We start from the raw sequence: 19,356 nt of genomic DNA on the forward strand, positions 1-19,356 counted from the left end.
CCGGGGCGGTTCACCTTTCACCTTGTCTGAGCTAACATCTCATTTTCCCAGTGTGTGCAGCAGCCAGCTAGCTGGCTCACAGGCTCGGAGATTCTCCTGTCTCTGCCTCCCTTCTTGCTGCAGGAGCGCTGGGATGGCAGGTACTCTCATGTCTTATGTGGGATTTGAACTCGGGGCCTCATGCCTGTGCAGCAAGCGCTTGTCCTCACTGAGCCACCTCTCTAGCCCCTGGTGCCTTTCTCCCTTGTTTTATTTTCTGTGTATGGCTGCTTTGCCTGCACCATGTCTGTGCCCCAAGTGCCAGTGGGAGCCAGACAGGGCGTGGAACAACCTGGAGCTGGGGTGACAGGCGGCTCCGATTGCTTCAACTGTAAAACCTTCTCAGCTTTCAAACAGAGAATGAGTGCACAGAGGTCCTGGGCAGCCTTCAGTATCCCTCCTTATTCCTGATTATTTCATTTACCATTGAATGTGAGCAGCTAATGCACCATTATTTAAAGCACTGAAGGCACATGGACCACCTTATGGTACTCAGGAGATTAGCCATCCATTAGTCATGACTAGCCATCCATTAGTCATGACTAGCCATCCATTAGTCATGACTAGGCAGTATTTTACAGCTCTAAAAAGTGGTTCTAGAGCCAGGCGTGGTGGAACATGCCTTTAATCCCAGCACTTGGGAGGCAGAGGCAGGTGGATTTCTGAGTTCGGGGCCAGCCTGATCTACAGAGTGAGTTCCAGGACAGCCAGGGCTACACAGAGAAACCCTGTCGAAAAACCAAAAAAAAAAAAAAAAAAAAAAAGTGGGTTTTAAAACTCTTCAATTATGTGTTGATCCTGACTTGAAACACATTCTTTTTTTTTTTAATGTATGTGGGTGTGCACCATATATGTCTGTGCACCATAGTGTGCTAGGTGCTTGTGGAGGCCAGAGAAGGACACTAGATCCCTCGGAACTGGAGTGATAGCCATGAGCTGTCATGTGGATGGTAGGAATCGAACCCACGTATTCTGCAAGGCTGGCAAGTGCTCTTAACCACCGAGCCATCTTTCCAGCCTCATGGAAAACATTCTTAGAGGAGCTGAGGAGATGGCTCAGTCAGTAAATGTTTGATGCACAAATATGGTGATCTGAGTTTGGTTTGCAGAGCTCACAGGAAAAAAAAAAGGTATGTGGTCTCCCTAGCAACTGAAGCACTGGATAGGTGGACAGGTGTATCGCTGGGGCTCTGGCAAGCCAGCCTAGCCTAGAGGGCTTGAGGTCCCATTGAAGGACTCTTTGTCAAACAAACAGATGGCCCTTGAGGAACCACACTTAAGGTTAGTCTCCACATGCTTACACATACATGTGTACTGACAGTCATGAACATACAATGCACACATAACATTCCTGGGACACACTTGGAGTAATCCCAGCATTGGGGAGGCTGAGACAGAAGAACTGAGAATTAGAAGTGAGTCTGGGCTACACAGTAAGACCCCGTTTCAATAAATGAACAAATAAATGACTAGGCATATAAATTTCTTCATATATAGGAACACGTGGCAAATATTAACAGCATTTTTATCTACAGTGTACACAGATGTTTCTGTGTTGTGTTTTCTTTGATTCTTATGTGTACTTGAAAATCTTCCTAATCAAAAATGAAGGAAAAAGGGAAACTCAGCTGGGAGAACAGCTTAGTACGAAACAACAGTGCTGGCTTAGCACAGAGCCCTGGCTCCATCCCCGTGCCCAGACAGGCTGTGTGCTGCACGCTCCAACCCTAGTTCTCAGGAGGTGCAAGCAGAGAGATCAGCTGTCCAAAGTCATCGTTGGATACAACAGTCTCAAAGACAGACAGAACGACAGACACACACATAGAGGCAGGGGAAAAGGGAGAGAGGAGGAAACCTACAGAAGTTTAAAGCACTTAAAAAGTAGTGCAGAGCATGATGGGACACTTCACTTCTGTTAATCCTAGGACTCAGGAGGGAAAACAGGAAACAGGTGGATGGATCCCTATGAGTTCAAGGCACCCTGGTCTACACAATTCAGGATAGCCAGAGCTAGAAAGAGAGGCCTTAGTTCAAGAAACAAAACATTTTACAGCACAATTAATGTGTGTGTGTGTGTATGTATTATTTGCTTAAAGAGAGAGTCTCTTGCAGGGCAGTGGTGGAGCACACCTTTAATTCCAGCATTCAAGAGTTCAAAGCCAGTTTGGCCACAGAGTGAGTTCCAGGACAGCCAGGGCTACACCGAGAAACCCTGTCCCCCCATGGCCCATGCAAAAAACAAAAACAACGAAAAAAATATCAGGCCTGGTGACACACCACAAAACTCAGGCAGGCATGGTGGTATCTGTGAGTTTGAGGCCAGCTTGGTCTACAAAGCAAGTTCCAGGACAACCATGGCTCTGTTATACAGAGAAACCTGGTGTTGAAAAACAAAAACAAAAAAAAAAACAAAAAAACAAAAAAAAAAACAAAAAACAAAAACCAAAACAAAATCAACCAAACAAACAAACAAAAAGAGGTGAGGAGTGGAGGTGGGGGTGGCCATCTCTCTATGGAGCCTTCTGCCTCTGCCTCCAAGTGCTGGGATGTGCCCCATCCAGCTAAGTGGATATGTATTTGGAATGCTAAGAAAGCTGTTCTGAGCATAGACACGCTTTCTGAGGGACAGGGTCTCCGGGCTTCTGGGGCAGGTAGCTCCAGGTAATTCTCTCATTTCTAAGGAATGGGCTCCTGAGTTAGCAATTGAGCTATTTTCTCCTGTAGCCTGAGGACACAATGGTAAAAAATACACACATCTTTACCTTGAGTCTTCACAGAGGTCAAGAACAGTAGGGACAGGGACTCCTGCATTTGCAAGGGCTTTCATGATCCTGCCAGGACAAATAAAAACTTAGCATTGTAAGATAAATTGATAAGATTTTCTTCAACTTGCTTTTCTGGTTTAAAACATAGTACATTATCTATCAGGGTGGGAGATGGTTCCATTGGTAAAGTGTCTGTGACACAAAGCCCTGTGCTTAGATCCCAGTGACCACGTAAAAAGCTGAACATGGTAGCGAGGGCCTCCAATACCAGCCATGGGGTGCAGTCAGGGAGAAGACAAACAGATTGCTGAACTCCCTGACTGGCACAGCTTCAGGCTCAAACAAAAGCATGAGGGAGGCCAAGGCAGGAGAGGCTCTGAGTTCCAGGCTAGACTGGCCTACAGAGTGAGTTCCAGGACAGCCAGGGCTACATAGTAAGGCCCTGTCTCAGAACTAAGAGCCTGCTCTCTGCTCTTGAGGAGGGCCCAGGTTTGGTTCCCAGCACCCACTTGGCAGCTCAGAACCTTCTCAAACTCCAGTTTCAAGTGCTCAAACACCTTCTTCTGGCCTCTGTGGGCACTGTATGCATCTAGTACACAGACACATGTTCAGGCAAAACACCTACACACATAAAAAATTCATAAAGGTGGAGAGTGGTGGAGATCTCCACATACATGCATATACATGTCCAGGAACACCCAACATACATGTGCATGTACCACACACATACATACAAACACATAACACATGCAATAAAGTTAAAGGAAGAATAATGTGTTGGGGGTAAGCTGTATCGCAGTGGGAGGAGGCTTACCCAGCATACACTGGCCCAGGCCTCCATCCCCAGTGTGGCAGACAGAAGGAAGGAAAGGAGACAGGGAGGAAGACTACACCAAGCCCAGTGTGTGCCTGGGACCCAGCATCCAAAGCTGGAAGAGACAACAAGAAAGAGAAGCCAGGACATCACACTTCCACTTGGCCACACACACTGCTGTGCAGTGGGAAGAGGAGAAGGAGCCTTCCAGGAGAGACTCCATCCAGCCCAGGCTTCCGAGGGCGCTGCCCTCCTATGTAAGAGACCTGGAGCTAGAGCTCTGTTATGTGCCTTTACACTATCCTGGTGGCACAGATTTGGAATCCCAGCTCCTAGGGAAGCTGAGGCCAAAAGGTCACAGATTCAGGACTTTACCTGAGCAAGCTGGAAAGACCATGACTGAGAGAGTCCACGGTAAGAACATTTACCATAATCTATGTGTTATGGTGGACATGCGTATGCAGGACGAGGAGGCACAAGTGTCACAGTATGCATGTGGAGGTCAGAGGACAGCTCTGTAGGGAGGGGACTCTCTTCCATCTTCCTATGGATTTCAGGGAGTGAGCTTGGGCCACTAGGCTTATGCAGTAAGTGCCTTTGTCCACTGAGCCATCCTGACCCCCCAAAATCAGAACCCCCCTATTTTAAAGGGCTGGAAGTTAGCCCAGTCAGCACCCTGGCTTCTGCACAATCCTCAGCACCCAGAGTTCAATTCCCTGCCGCACATAAAAGGCTCAGCACAGTGGTGCATGGTGGTAATCCCAGAGCCGGGAGGTGGAGACAGGTGGATCCTGGGGACTGGCCTGTCAGCCTAGCCTAGTCAGCCAGATCCCAGGGCAGGATCATGCTAAAAATCAAATGGCCATCAAGGACCCATACCAAAGTTGACCTCTAACCTCCACATGAACACACACAAACTTGCACACACTTATGCACACGCCACATAAAAATAATCAATTGAAGGTAATTTAAAATAATTTGATATAAAAAGAGTGGGAGTGACGTCTAATCCCACTGGTGAGGCTCGGAGTGAGAATCAGGAGTTCACCATCATCCTTGGGTATTTTTGAGGCCAGCACAGACTACATGAGACTGTCTCAAAATGGGGAGGGGTAGAGGAGAAAGAAAAACTTGGTTACCTGGGAGACTGAGGCAGGAGGATCATTTGAGTCTAGGAAATAGAGAGCAGTCTGGGCAATACAGCGAGACTTTCTTATCAAACCAAAACCTTATCAGAATGAAAGTAGGTAACACTCTCCTGTTCCCATGTGACAGAGACCGACAGTTACAGCTTTAAAAGCTCCAGGGCAGCTGGGCACAGTGGTACATGCCTTTAGTCCTGGCACTTAGAGGCAGGGGCAGGTGAATCATGAGTTCAAGCCCAGCCTAGTCTATACAGCCGGTCAGTCAGGGCTAAACAGTGACGCCATGTCTCAGGAAACAAGCAGTGTCTGAGAGAGGCTGAAGAGATGGCTCAGTAGTTAAGAGCACTGGCTGCTTTTGCAGAGGACCTGAAGTTAGTTCCCAGCACCTACCTGGTGGCTCACAACTATCTCAAACTCCAGTTCCCAGGGAGCCAACACCTTCTAACTTCCATGGACATGTGATAAAGGTACATACATGACATGTGGGCAAAACATTAATACACATAAGCTAAAAAGAGTGTGTACCACTCCCAAAACCCACATGACAGTTCAGAGTAGCCTATAACTCCAGACCAAGGAAACCAAACACTCTTTTGCCCTCCATGGTCACCTGCACTCATGTGCATGTGTGCACAGATGCAGACATATGCATACATATGCACACATATAATTAAATTTAAAATCTTATTTTTTAAAGAAGGCAGGGACTTCAGGGCAGTCCCACAGAAGCTAACTTGACAATTTAGTATGAAGCCTGTCTGTTGGGGATACTAGCCCCGGCCCCCCGAAACTTACCTGAATTCCCTTTCTATGGCATGGGCAGAGGGGAGGAGGGTCCCCGAGGGTTTCTTCCTCAGGACCAGCTGACGGTCAGCCAGCCTGATGTAGTACGTTGGGTTTGACTGTCCATGATCAAACTGAAGGAGCTCCATGGGGCCTGTAAGGTTGACAGGACGAAGGGAGCAGGCCGTCTGTGATCTGGACACGTGGCTAGCCCTTCTTCCCAGGGAGGCCTGCCTCTGGCATGCACGATGTCCCCAAGAAAGATCCTGAGCAAGGGACACTGCCCTCCCTGTGTACAACTGAGTCCTGACATATACACTCGACCCCCATGTGGTTACAGCCTCAAAGGGAGCTTTCTGAACACAATGGTCACCTCCTCTCTGCCTGGGTGGGCATCTCCTCGCCAACCCTGTGGACACAGGCTCGTGGGTTCTGTTCATCGGTCCTAACAGTCCTGGCAACACATCTGGAATGTCCCCCATGGAAATGTCCTAAGCCTGAGATCAAATGTGCCCATGTCTGTCCTCACCCACGTTCCCCCAAACCATGCCCGCCCCTGGCATGGCAGGCGACAGGAGCCGGCAGAGCCAAAGCTACCGACACAAGACATACTTCCCCAGCCTCTAGGCTACGTTCAGTGGCTCCTGGGAGAAGCAGGACCTCAGGAACCCATAGTTATATAGGAAGATGTGTTCCTCTTGGCAGGAGAGGGAGTGGGTGCAGGAGCTGGCCGTGGGCTGGCCTGGTGTGCTGCCAAGTAACCTGTGGCTAGGAAATAGCACACTGTGGGACTGACTGTAAGTGAGAGTCCTCTAGAGGACCAAGTGGAGGGAGGGGACTGTCACCAGGAAAGATTTCAGAAGCTCTGAGATGCCTATTTCAGATTGTAAAGTGCAGAGAACAAGAGGGTCTTGGAAGGGGACTCCCCCCCCTTGCCACTTTTTAAATCTGCAACATTTTCTTTTTCTGGTGCCGGGCACAGAAAAGCCAGGGCTTCACCCATGTTAGGCAAGTGTTAGATACTGAGCTGGATTCCCAAGCTCTAAAGTCACATAGCATATAGATAGTCACTGTCACTGTCTCAAAACAGACTATTGTCTCCAGACTAGTGTGCACAATCGCTCACTGCACACACTGTCCCTCCAAGATCCCTCCTCCTCAGTGGCTATTCTCAGGCAAAGGCTGCCCCCCACCCCCAAATTCTAAGATGGAGTGCTGGGGTGAGGCGAGACTGTGCTCTTACGGATCTGTAACGGCAACTGCATACTGCATCTCATTGAGAATGGGCAACCACACTGCAGTCCTTACTGCAGAGAAAGTTCTAGAGACAGGAAACCTTCCCTACCGGTGGAGTGGGTCCCCAGCAAGCCCTTCAGGTACTTCTCCAAGGCATCTTGTGGAATCGCCATGGTCTTCCTCACAGGCCGGGTGTTGGGAACGCCCAAGTGCAGTGGGAAACCCAGTAGAGCCTCCAGCTCCTTCACTGCTGTCTCGGGCCTGTCAACCTGGTTTCAGAAAAACAGAAATCCCAACTTGTGCCCATCAGCCTGGCCCTCACCCTGCCTGTGTCCCTGAGGGTCATACCTGAGCCCAGCGGTTTTCAACTCTCTCATGCTGCCACCCTTTACAGCAGACCCTCATGTTATGGTGACCCCCCGACCATGAAATTATATTTGTTGTGATTTCAGAGCTGTAGTTTTGCTACTTTTATGAACATAATATAAATATCTGATATGCAGGATGTCTGCTATTCCTCCTAGAGGGGTTGTGACCCACATTTTGAGAACCGCTGCCTTAGGGAGACCAGCCCCGAAGTCCGAGGTCAGGTCTCAGATCATAGCCACTAAAGCTGCCCTCAGCTGCCCTTAGCTAAGAGGAAACTCCTCCTCTTCCAGCTAATCTTGCGCCTTGCCTACACACAAGAGTACCCTAGACAGGTAGTCAAGAGGCCAGGATGGTGACAGACTCTACAGTCTGGGAAGATACAGATGGACAATGCAGAGTTCAAGGCCAGCCTGGGATACATAGTCTCTATCTATAACAAACGAGCAAACAAGAAAAGCTCCTGCCATATTTTACACAGGGCAGAAAGCTGAGCTGGCTCTGGTTCTGTGGCCTGTGAGCTTAGCAGGGAAAATGCAGACAAACAACCCTACCTTCGGACACCCCCCCTACCTCTGGTAGCTGCCTTGCTTTCCTGCCAGGACCTAAAATGATCCACATGGCCTGTGGCTCCTGGCCCCTCATCTAGAAAAGGATTGCTCAGACCGTCTGTGACAGTCAAAGCCCACTTTTCCCACCCTGCCTCCTTCCAGCACTGCAGCTATGAGCAGCTCGGCTCAGATTTCATAGTTAGTCAGAAGCAGAGGAACTCTTCCCATGGAGTCACCAAGGAAAGTTTCGGGTACAAACAAGAAAAGATAATATGGACATACTTGTGTTAACTAGTAAGGCGGTTCAGGAGACAGTCAGGATTACCTTGATGGTGTGAATGCCCAGGCTGGCAGCCACTTTTAGATTGGATCCCAGATCATCAAGAAAAATAGCCTCTGAGGGCTGCAGGCTCAGCCTCTGCAGGCACAGCTGGAATATCCTGGGATCTGGCTTACAGATGCCTTCCAGGCAGGACTCAACCACCTGCGGGGAGAGGGTGGCTCTCAAGATGCAGCTCCCACAAGCACAAAAAGATGGTGTAGGATTATTTCCTATAACGGGAAGCGTTCTGGAAAATGATGTTGCCTTAAAATGAAGGATTAAAAATTTTCAGGATACAACCTAGGGGCCCATACTCAGTGTCAACTCTAAGGAAAGAGGACAGGCTCCTCATACTGTGGGAATGGCGGGTAGGACTCAGGTCATCAGACTCTGGCAAGCATCTTCACCCAGAGAACCATCACGCAAAGCAGTGAGGTATTATGGGATGGCACTGGTCTGGAATTGTGCCTCAGACAAACAGTGGAGAATGTCAGAACCCACATGAGATGTGGTAGTATAGGTGAGGGTTTGAGTGTGCAGCATAAAGGGGTCTTCACCTCATCAATACTTGGTCATAGGCACAATTATGTTTTTCTTAAAAAGATATATTTGTATATCTTATATATATGAGTGATCTTACTTTTAGAATTATTTATTTATTTTACGTATAGGAGTATGCTGCAGCTGTCTTCAGACACACCAGAAAAGAACATCGGATCCCATAAGACTTGGTTGTGAGCCATCATGTGGTTGCTGGAAATTGAACTCATGACCTCTAGAAGAGCAGTCAGTGCTCTTAACTGCTGAGCCATCTCTCCAGCCCGAGTGCTCTGTCTTAATGCACACCAGAAGAGAGAATCAGATCCCATTACAGATTGTTGTGAGCCACCATCTATGTGGTTGTAGGGAACTGAACTCAGGGCCTCTGGAAGAGCAGCTAATGCTTTTAACCTCTCTGCCTTCTCTCCAGCCCTGAGCTCAATTATGCTTTAAGGGCCCATTTTGCTGGATGTGGTGGCACAAGCCTTTAGTCCCAGCATTTGGGAAGCAGAAGCAAGTGGACCTTTGTGAGTCCCAGGCCAGCCTGGTCTTTGTAGCAAGTTCCAGGTTGTCAGGGCTATACTAAAAAAAAAAAAAAAAAAAAAAAGCTAAAATTAATTAAAATAAAGGCCAGGCCTTTAATCCCAGCATGGGAGAGACATAGGCAGGTGGGTCTCTGAGTGTTCAAGGACAGCTTGGTCTACAAAGTAAGTTCTAGGGCAGTCATGGCTACACAGAGAAACTCTGACTTTAAAAATAGATGGATGGATGGAAAGATAGATAGATAGATAGACAGATAGACAGACAGATAAACAGATAATAAAAAAGGCCAAAAGTAAAAGACAATTTTCAACTTATTACACCTAATCCCGATTCGGGCAGATATGTGAGTAGAAACCCACTTCCTGGAGACCGCTAGCAGGCAGCCTTTAGAGCTAATAAATTCAGAGCCTCTCCAGCACACCCAGCACCTTGTACTCACCACATCAAACTGTTTCCGGTCCAGGGGCAGGAAGCTTTCCCCGCTGGAAAGATGAAAGTTGTTGGTGAGGACTGCAGTCTGGAGGCCTTTTGCTCTGATCTGAGAGATGGCCTGAGTCATCACCGGGAACTGCTTTGTCACCTGCTCACTGGTCAGCAGAGAGAAATAGGAGCTCACGGGCACGGAAGTCTTTGCCTGTGAACAGGAGAGGAGGCGGGAGAATTAGTGTGGTTATTAGTGTGGTCCCTCGTGGCCCACAGGCAAATCCATTCCTGGCATCCTATTGCTGCCTGGATGTGAGAGCCCAGGGCCTAGTGCACATGACTTTAGAGTCTGCACTAGTATTTTGAGAGGAGTTCTCCGTATACTGAGCAGACAAGCCCCCAATGCCTGGGATCAAGTGATCCTCCTGCTTCAGCCTCCATACTATCCAGGACCACAGGTAAGCATCACCTTCCCTAGGTGTACGGCATTCTTTAAGAACGCATTTAGGCGCTGGGCTTTAATTACAACCTGGGAAGTGAAGGAAGAGGACCTGAGCTTTTGACGTTAGCCAGGCCACCAGAGAGACCCCTTCCCAAACCCTGCTTCAAAAATGAAAAAGAGAACAAATCCCTTATTTGGAATTAGGATGGTTAAAATAGCCAGAGATGTTGCCCCACTGTGGTCACTAGAGTTCTTCCTTCTGCTCTTGTCAGTCAAAAAAGGCAGACGGTCAGAAGAGGGTACATTAAGCTTTAAAGCCTGTTCATCAGGTATCATTTATCATTAATAGCCTGCATGATTCTGTGTCATACCTTGCCATAGTTTTATGAATTTCAGTTTCAGATCAATTTTAGGTTTTAAAAAACTATTAAGTATTTTATTTTACACATGGGTCTTTTGCTTGCAGGTATATATATGTATATATATATATATACAATATACACACACACACACACACACATATATATATATATATATACACCATGTGTGTGCCTGGAGTCCTCAGAGTCCTGAAGAGGATGCTGGATTCCCAGAAGTGGAGTCACACACGGTTGAGACAATGTGGGTGGCGGGAATTGAACCCAGGTCTTCTATAGGAGCAGCATGCGCCCTCAACTACAGAGCCATCTCTCCAGTCCAATGTTTGCTTGTTTTTAGATTCTAATCTATAGGGTTTGCAAACAGGTTTCAAAATCTGCAAATGCCAAGTCTTGTAGGCCCAGGTAGGTTTTATAATATTGTACAGAAATGTAACTAAATAGCAGGCAGGCAGCCTAGAGAGTGTGTGCAGGTCAACCATTCTTCTGTTGTGGTTTTGAGACAGGGTCTCACTCTGAAGCCCTGGCTGGCACCCACTGAGATCACATACCCTGGCCTCTCCAGTGCCAGGACTAAAGGTGTACACCACTTCTGCTGGTTTTTTTTTTAATCCTTCCACCTCTGCCTCCTGAGTGTTGTGGAAAGGGATGGATGAACCACCAGAGCCTGACAAAGGTTTCCAATACTCACAAAGTTATACAACCAGCCCCATAAAACGGGATCTTACTGTCCTAAAGAGAAACCAGGCCCGGGAACAGTCTCCATTTTTTTCCTCCTAGAAACCCCCCATATGCTTTCTGTGCCTGCACACTCAAGCGACGTGGCCTCTCACCTGCAGCTCCTCAGTGTCACCCTCTGAGCTGTGACTGGTTGGCACAGTTTCAAGGCTTGCTGTTGGTCTTAGCATTTTAAAAATTACATTTTTTATGCAGGGGGATTGGTGATGCACACCTTTAATCCCAGCACTCTAGAGGCAAAGGCAGGTGGATTTCTGTGAGTTCGAGGCCAGTCTGGTTTACAGAGTGAGTTCTAGGACAGCCAGGGCTACACATAGAGAATCCCTGTTTTTAAAATAAATAACAAATAAATGATATCTCACACTTGTAAAGTCTGAGGACAACTTTCAAGAGTCAGGCCCTCCCTGCATCATTTAGATTCTGAAAAGTGAACTCAGGTCGTCAGGCTTGGTGGCAAGCACCTTAACCGGCCGAGCCACCGTGCTAGCGCCACTGCAGAAAATTCAGGCATAGTCATTCAGATACTTTCACCATGGCGTCCTTTTATGGAAGTTATTCCTGGGTTTAAATTGTCTTTTAGTGGAGCTTTGAAGGTTACAGAAGTTACTGTACACGCAGAGCTTAAATAGTGCACAATGCAGAGAAAATGGTCCCTGCTCATTGATTTAATCAGCTTTGGCTCATCACCATTAGGCTGGCGGTTCGTGTTTCAGGGTCTGCTGTAGCTTACAGTAAAGAGCCAGAGTTATTTATTTATTCATACATGAACCCAATGCTAAGTGCCTAGGCTTGCAAGGAGGAACTTAAAAACAAAGGCAGGCTATTAGGTTTTCATTTTAGTTCACTTAAATCAATGTTATGACTGAATGGGAGCATACTTGAGGTCAAAAGAAAACTGTGAGAACACTAGACATGGGGGCAGAAGGATCAGCAGTTCAAGGGCACCGTGGGCTACAGGGTGAGTTCAAGGCTGCCGTGGGCTTCATCCTGGTCTCAACACCCCTCCTCCGAACAGAGAGAAAGGGAAGAAACGTGGAGAGAAACGTTCGTTTGTCACTCACGATTTCAGAGCACAGTCTCCCGAATTCTTCCAAGAAGTGCTCGGTCGTTATCTCTCCTTTTATAAACCTTATCCAGGGCCCACTGTCGCCACCTCTGATGAAAGCCTTCACTATAGTTCCAGAAGGGACATGATTCTGCACCTCCCAGCCTGAAGGACACAACACACACAGGATAAGGAGCACCACCACGTGGCTGGGGTTTGCGGAGCTGGGGAGTGACGGCCACAAGTCCTGTGGTATTGCTGTGGTGGCTGTGTGTACTCCCGGGAAATCTGTATTCTCACTCTGAGGAGAGTCGAACGCAGACGGGGAGCAGGGCTACTGAGGGTCCAGTCTCACCCTCTCCTGGGTTCTCACAGAGGCCAGGTGAGGACATCAATCTCCCGTGAAGCTGGAGTTCCAGGCGGTTGTGAGCCGTGGGGCAGGGAACCACACTCAGGTCCTCTGCAGGAGCAGCGGGCGAGCTTAGCCATCAGCCACCTCTCCAGCCCAGAGCTTCTGTTTGGAAGCACTTTTTCTGAGAAAGGGGAACCTATGTCTTCAGACTATTTGGTATAAAGAGAGAAACAGCCGAGTTCTCCAGAAGGACCACTGTCAAGGCGGCAGACACATGCAGGGAAACAGCAAGGCCTTTTTTTTTTTGTTTGTTTGTTTTATTTTTTGTTTGTTTTTTCTTTTTTTGTTTTTTCGAGACAGGGTTTCTCTGTGTAGCCCTGGCTGTCCTGGAACTCACTTTGTAGACCAGGCTGGCCTCGAACTCAGAAAGCTACCTGCCTCTGCCTCCCAAGTGCTGGGACTAAAGGCGTGCGCCACCACAGCCCGGCACAGCAAGGCCTTAAAAGCAAGGCTTCCTCAGCCTCCCAGTGCTCTGAAGGGCACAGCCTTGCTGCCCATCCCAGAGCTGGCAAGCCTGGATGGAAACTGGCACCCCTGTGTACAGTTCTGGGATGTAAACCAGGACAGCCTCTGTAGAAAGCAATCTGGCAGTTTCTGTCAAAAAAAATTTTTTTTCCACTGTGTGTTCGATGTCATAATTTCACTTCCAGGAATTTCTTCCAGATATATTTACAAAGGAAGTGAAGTTCCCGTATAAGGCTGTGTGTGTGGAACTGCTTGTAGAGAAAAGGTTTTAAAAGGTAAATCTGTATGCGTAGAGGGTTTGCTATGTCAGTCATGACTATGACTCGGGGGCCCCATCAGTCTCTCTGGGTTCTTAGGTTTTGTTTCTTCAGCACTGGAGCTGTCCACAAGGCAGGCACCCTGCCACAAGCACACCCTACCTCCCAGGCTGTATCATCTCACTGGAACACAGACACACCTGCACTCTCACAACAGTGACCACGGTGACTAACTGACAAACCTATTTGTGGCAGAGATGGTACAGCTCATAAAACTGGCATGGTCCTCTGAGGAAAAGCGTGCTAGCCCTTAGAGTAAACCTACACCTACTGGCATGACAGTGTAGGGAAAGACGGGGGGGGGGGGGTGGGGGGGGTGGGAGGGGGTAGGGTGGGGAGGTGGAGTGGCAGAGGGGAGAGCTCCAGTAGAGTGTGTGCTTAGCACACACAAGGCCTGCCTTGATCCTACAGCCATGAAAAAGAAGAGTTGTCAGAATCACCCACCAGCTAAGACAAAAAAAAAAGGCAGAGAGCAGTCTGGATAGGGCGTGCACACACTCACGTGAGCATACTCACAAACACACACTTACAGAGGCAGGATGACTTCCTCCGTTGTCATCCTTAGGAATACCATCCATCCCCTTTAGGACAGGTGACCTCAATGACTGGAGCTGGATCCTTGCACCCTCCTTGCCTCCACCTAAGCAGTGCCGGGCTTACAAGCGCAGGGCAGTACGGTCAGCCTTTTCCCTGGATTTTGGGACACAACACAGCTCCTCCTGACTCTGAGACTGGCACTGCCCCTCCTGAGCCCTCTCCCCAGCCCTGCCACCATCATCCTTTAGCCCTGAGTGATCCATAAATGGGGTTGGCACAACTGGGCCTGTCACCCAGGCTCACTTGGACCACACAACATAGCCCAGGCTGCCTTCGAACTCTCAGTGATCCTCCTGCCTCAGATTCCCACGTATTAGAATTACAGATTCGAACCATCCCATCTGTCTCGAAAAGAATTTCTCAACTAAGACTCAAAAGTCTAAAACTATAAAGAAGGAAACAGATGGTCCTAATGGTACTTTAAAAATGCAAATTCTGGTATGGATCCTTTCTCAAAAGAAAAGAAAAAGAACCATCAAAAATATTATAAATAGGCCGGGCATGGTGGCACACGCCTTTAATCCCAGCAGAGGCAGAGGCAGGCGGACTTCTGAGTTCAAGGCCAGCTTGGTCTACAGAGTGAGTTCCAGGACAGCCAGGGCTATACAGAGAAACCCTGTCTCAAAAAACCTAAATAAATAAATAAATAAATAAATAAAAAAAATCAAAAGGTGGGGCTGGAGAGATGGATTAGTAATTAGGAGTGTTTACTGCTTTTGAATGGACCCAACTTCAGCTTCCACAGGCACCTGCACACCATAAATTCAGGCAGGCACACACAAATGCACATAAATCAAAATAATGAATAACTCTCCAAACCACCAGAGATGATACAACTGACAAAAGGCTCCTGCTGCAATTCAGCAAGAACCAGGAGGGACTCACAGAAAAAGATATCAAAGTGACCTACAGACATACAGAAAGAGGCAGCCAGAGGACACGAAATGTCACAACTAGGCAGCACCGAGCATGGTGGCACATACAGGTCACTTAGCAGTACCAGGTGGACTGTGCCCTGAGCCACAGCTCTAGCTTGGATTCCTCTTCTCTTTTCACTCAGCTTACACGAGTTAGTTAGTTAACTTATAACGCTTAGAAATGATAAACTAGGGACTTGTGTTGGTTAGGGTTTTGTTTTTCCTTTGTTTTTTTGTTTGTTTGTTTTTGTTTTTGTTTTTGTTTTTTGTCAATTTGAAACAAACTAGGGTCATCTGGGAAGGGAGAACCTCACTTGAGAAAATCCCTCCTCCAGACTGTGGGGCATTTCTCAACTAGTGATCGATGGGGAGGGCCTGGTCTATGTGAGTGATGCTACTTGTGGCTGGTGGTCCTGGGCTATATAGGAAAGCAAGGTGGGCAAGCCATAGGGAGAAAGCAAGCCAACAAGCAACAGTCCTCCATGGCCCCTGCTTCTGTTCCTGCCCCCAGGTTACCACCTGGAATCCCTACCCTGATTTCCCTCCATGATAGACTCTGGCTAGGGTGTGGAACTCAAGCAAAGATGACTCTTTCCTCCCACACTGCGCTTGCTCATGGAGTTTATCATGGACGGCAATGGGAAGGGGCGAGGACGGGACCGCAACAAAGAAGTTTCTTTCCTGGCACTCAGACCCAGGTCTGTGGTACACAGCTGGGGAAGAGGCTGTGTCACCTTGGGCTCCTCCCAGCCTCCTGCCCTCTTCTACCATGTGGTTGCTGGGAATTGAACTTAGAGCTTCTGGAAGAACAGTCAGTGCTCTTAACCACTGAGCCATATCTCCAGTTCATTGTTTAGTTGTTTTTAAAGGAAGAAAGATTTACTCAGTGATGGAGACTTCAGGTCACTGGCACGGCAGAACATTACAGCCCATGTCATGATACCCGGGTGGAAGGCAAAGTTCCTTATGTTTCTATTTGTTTATAGACGAGGTTTCATGTAGCTCAGACTATCCTTGAACTTACTGTTTAGCAGAGGATGACCCAGAATATCTGATCCTCCTGCTTCAGCCACCAAATGCCACACCTGGCTTATGAGGTGCTAAGGACTGAACCCAGGGCTTCATGCCTGCTAACAATTGATCTACCCGATTTGCATAAGTCATTTCCTTTAACTCTTCCCCCAAAACCCAGGAGGGAGGATCTATTATTAGCCTAATTTACTGACAAGCAAACCTGACTCTGGGCAGCTGAATAATTTGCCTCAAACACTGCCCTTAAGTGGGGCTTAGAATTTGACCCTCAGGCCTATCTGTCTCCATTTTCCCACTCCTACTTCCTAAGAGTTAAGAAGAATAAGGAGCTTACCCACAGCCACTGTCCCTGGAGAAGGCACGAGAACTCCGCCCGTGTCAAAAATGACTGCTCTGTAGCTTCGGCCTCCAGAATGTGTCCAGCGGAGGCCTCCCTGATGCCTGCCCAGGGGATGGTTCAGGGCCGTGGTCCTCCATGCCCAGTGCAGAGTGGAAGGCTGGAAAAGTCTTCTTACCAACATGGTGAGATGGAGGCTGTGTGGGGAGAAGGTTCAGGGCAGCCTGAGGCACGGCTTCTGTCCAGGGTTAGGGTTAGGTTAGGGTAGGGTATCCCTGAGCTGGGTGTCACCCACAGCTCCCGGCTGAGGTCCAACCAATGCTCAAGCCCCACCCACAGCTGGCTTCAATGACTGTTCACATGGGCCTTCACCCTCAACTGCTATCACCACTGAAAAGGGGGTTTGAGCCCTGACTTTCCTTGTCCCAACTCACCTGCCTCAGCCCTGTCTGTGCTCGCTCCTGAGACCCCAATCTCCTGCCTTCTTCTCTCACTGCAGATGTCTCTTCAGGACCCTGGTGGCTCCCTGCTCCTTCCTCCTTCCTCCCTCATCAGCCAGAGAAATCCTTCAAAGCCGCAGATGTGACCACATCTTAACCCCATTTTGTTTTCATGGTTAGCTTGTTTTTGTTTTGTTTTTGACACAGAGTTTATCCATGTAGCCCTGGCTGTCTTGGAACTCACCCCGTAGACCAGGCTGGTCTCAAACTCAGAGGTCAACCTGCCTCTGCCTTCCAAGTGCTAGGATTAAAGTCCTGCACCACCAGCCTGTCTTATCCCCATTTAAAACCTTCATTGGAAACAGTGTGTGATAGTCCAACTGCAGGAGATAGTAGCTGACCTGGAAAACTTAAAGAACCTGTGTGTTAGTAACCTTTTTCATTGCTGACCCACTCCCTGACAGAGTAGCACAAGGGAAGGATTTGTTCTGGGGCACAGTTTCAGAGAGCTTATTTCGTGGCTGTGCACGCAGCTCCATGCACTTGGCCAGAGCATCATGACAGAAACGAGGTTTGTACTTCAGGGCCAAGCAGGAAGCAGAGAGGGAACATAGGAAACGGCCAGGGCAGGACTCCAGGGCACACACTAGTGACTTGCTTCCTCTAGCTGGTCCGAACCTCTCAGGATGCAACAGCTCCCAACAAAGATATCTCAATACAAATCTGTTGTGGGATCGATCCACTGACTGGGTCCAGAGCCCTGAGAGGTAAACTGTCTCTGGACCCCATCACTAGAACACCAAGTGGTCCGGATTCCTAAATCTGGAGGCCCTCTTATTCAACTATCAGAAAGTAGGCTTTTTGGGGGGGGGCTTGCAGGGCCACACCTATAATCTCAGCACCAGGGAGACAGAGGCGGGGGCGGGGGGGGGGGTCTCAGTGTCTCTGAGCCAGCCTGGGCTACATGAGACCCTATCTCAGACACAGAAACAAAGTCTGAATAGACACAGAAACTGACTAGCAAACAAAACCAAGGCCTAAAACGGGAACTTTTCGTCTTTTTTCTCTTTTATTCTTGAGAAAAAAAAAATCTTGCTCTGTAGCCCAAGCTGTCTCAGGTGCTTGGGTCCAGGCAATCCTCCTGCCTTAGTCTCCTTACATAGCTGGCATGGGAGGGACATATGGACCGCTGTGCCCAGCTAACAAAAGATCAAATAGTAAACCATGAAAATCTCAAGATGTACCGATTCATCAAAATTTGGCTGCGTTTTGTACTTAAAACAAAACAAAACAAACCCCAAACTCCAGACTCATGAGCCTCTCTCAATTTTCGTCTTTCCATGCCGAGGCCAAAGTCTATGAAGGACAACACCCTGATGCGGAGGCAGAGGTTACAGGCTTATGCTGCCACTTCTGTGTTGTGTATCCCTGGGGAATCTGGCCTTTGTGCACACTAGGTAAGCACTCTCTGTCTGTCCCCCTTCTCTCCAGGCCTTGGCACCTGCTGTGCCACCAGACCAGAGCTGTTCCCCTGCTTCACCTGGCTGGTGAATTTCTACTCGCTGTTACACATCAGCCTTGCCCTCTTCTCTGTAGATTTTATTTCTTTTCCCCATTGCTGACTGTGGCAGTTTTGTGGTGGGCTCCCACCCCCAATGGCCCTTTTTCATAACTGTAGTGGAGTATTTAACCTCTACAAACACTAACTGTTCTCCTAACTGCTTCTATGGTAAGCCCCACAAGACAAGGATTGTGTTGTCTTTTAGACAGCCATCTCTTGGGGCTCGGTGCTAGAATCAGAACAGCACCTCAGGCTAGATGACCTGAAGGATGAGAAACTGGATAGATCAGAAAATAGCATGGAGTCCTGAGGATGCATGGCTGTATCCCTAGCACATGAGAGGCAGAGGCAGGGCAGCCTTGAATGTCCAAGCTAGCCCAGGCTAGCCAGCAAGAAAAGGGAGAGAGGGTGCAGGGAGGGAAGAGCCATGTTTGAGTGGCTGACATCCAGGAAGAGCTGTGACTCCTTGTCCCCTCCTGGTTAGCAATGCTAGTTTCCTGGGACTGGCATCTTCTATACCACAGAGCATCTTTGTTTTCTCCTTGTCAATCAGAATGAGGTTAGACTAATGTAGGCTTCCTGCCTCGATCATATTTCATAAACATCTACATGGTGTATAGTTTTATATTACAGACATGGTGTAGTAAAGACATAACAGATCTTGTGTTTGACTGGTTTCCAAGCGTGACTCTGCTATCCATTGACAGTGAGGTCCTATGTATGTTACCCTCTCTGAGCCACAGCTTCCTCCTCTGTAAAATGGGGATAATTTCAGTACCTATTGCAAAGGTGGGGGGGGGGGGTAACCATTGCCTAAGGTAAAGAATGTAGAGCTATCAAGTTAGTGTGTGTCACACTATTTAGGGTTACCTAACACGTGACTTGGGGGTGTGCCTCAGCAGAATGGCTTGTTCTTAGCACGATGAAGACTCTAGGTCAATCTCAGCACCATAAACTAGTGTCTGACACAGTCAGATGATCTACACTCTGTGGATGGCTTGTCCACTTTCATATATGCCCATTTTTCCCCATGAGGGGTATGATTTGGTGATATCTATGCTTTTTTTGGTGGTCACCACCAGGTGACAGTACCACTGAGGTCTATGGTTCACAGACACACATACACGCACCCCAAAAGGGTTATAGAAA

General features: G+C 48.3%; 1 protein-coding gene across 9 annotated transcripts in view; it reads right to left on the reverse strand.

Moving 5' to 3' along the window:
* Positions 1-19,356, reverse strand: part of Acad10 (acyl-Coenzyme A dehydrogenase family, member 10) — a 39,578-nt gene that overhangs the window by 18,785 nt on the left and 1,437 nt on the right. For 2 of the 9 annotated variants that reach the window (XM_006530462.1, NM_028037.4), the window contains exons 2-8: positions 16,204-16,403; positions 12,146-12,294; positions 9,544-9,738; positions 8,025-8,183; positions 6,892-7,051; positions 5,559-5,700; positions 2,802-2,870 (exon numbers count right to left, since the gene is read on the reverse strand). In XM_006530462.1, the coding sequence (XP_006530525.1) occupies positions 2,802-2,850 (49 nt within the window). In that variant the 5' untranslated portion in view covers positions 2,851-2,870; positions 5,559-5,700; positions 6,892-7,051; ... (2 more) ...; positions 12,146-12,294; positions 16,204-16,403. Of the gene's footprint in view, positions 1-2,801; positions 2,871-5,558; positions 5,701-6,891; positions 7,052-8,024; positions 8,184-9,543; positions 9,739-12,145; positions 12,295-13,853; positions 14,014-16,203; positions 16,445-19,356 lie in introns of those variants that run through there. The other 7 variants (XM_006530460.4, XM_030254818.1, XM_006530459.2 and 4 more) reach the window with 6 other exon arrangements.

Source organism: Mus musculus, chromosome 5 (genome assembly GCF_000001635.26).
Source record: "Mus musculus strain C57BL/6J chromosome 5, GRCm38.p6 C57BL/6J".
NCBI classification, from domain to species: Eukaryota; Metazoa; Chordata; class Mammalia; order Rodentia; family Muridae; genus Mus; species Mus musculus.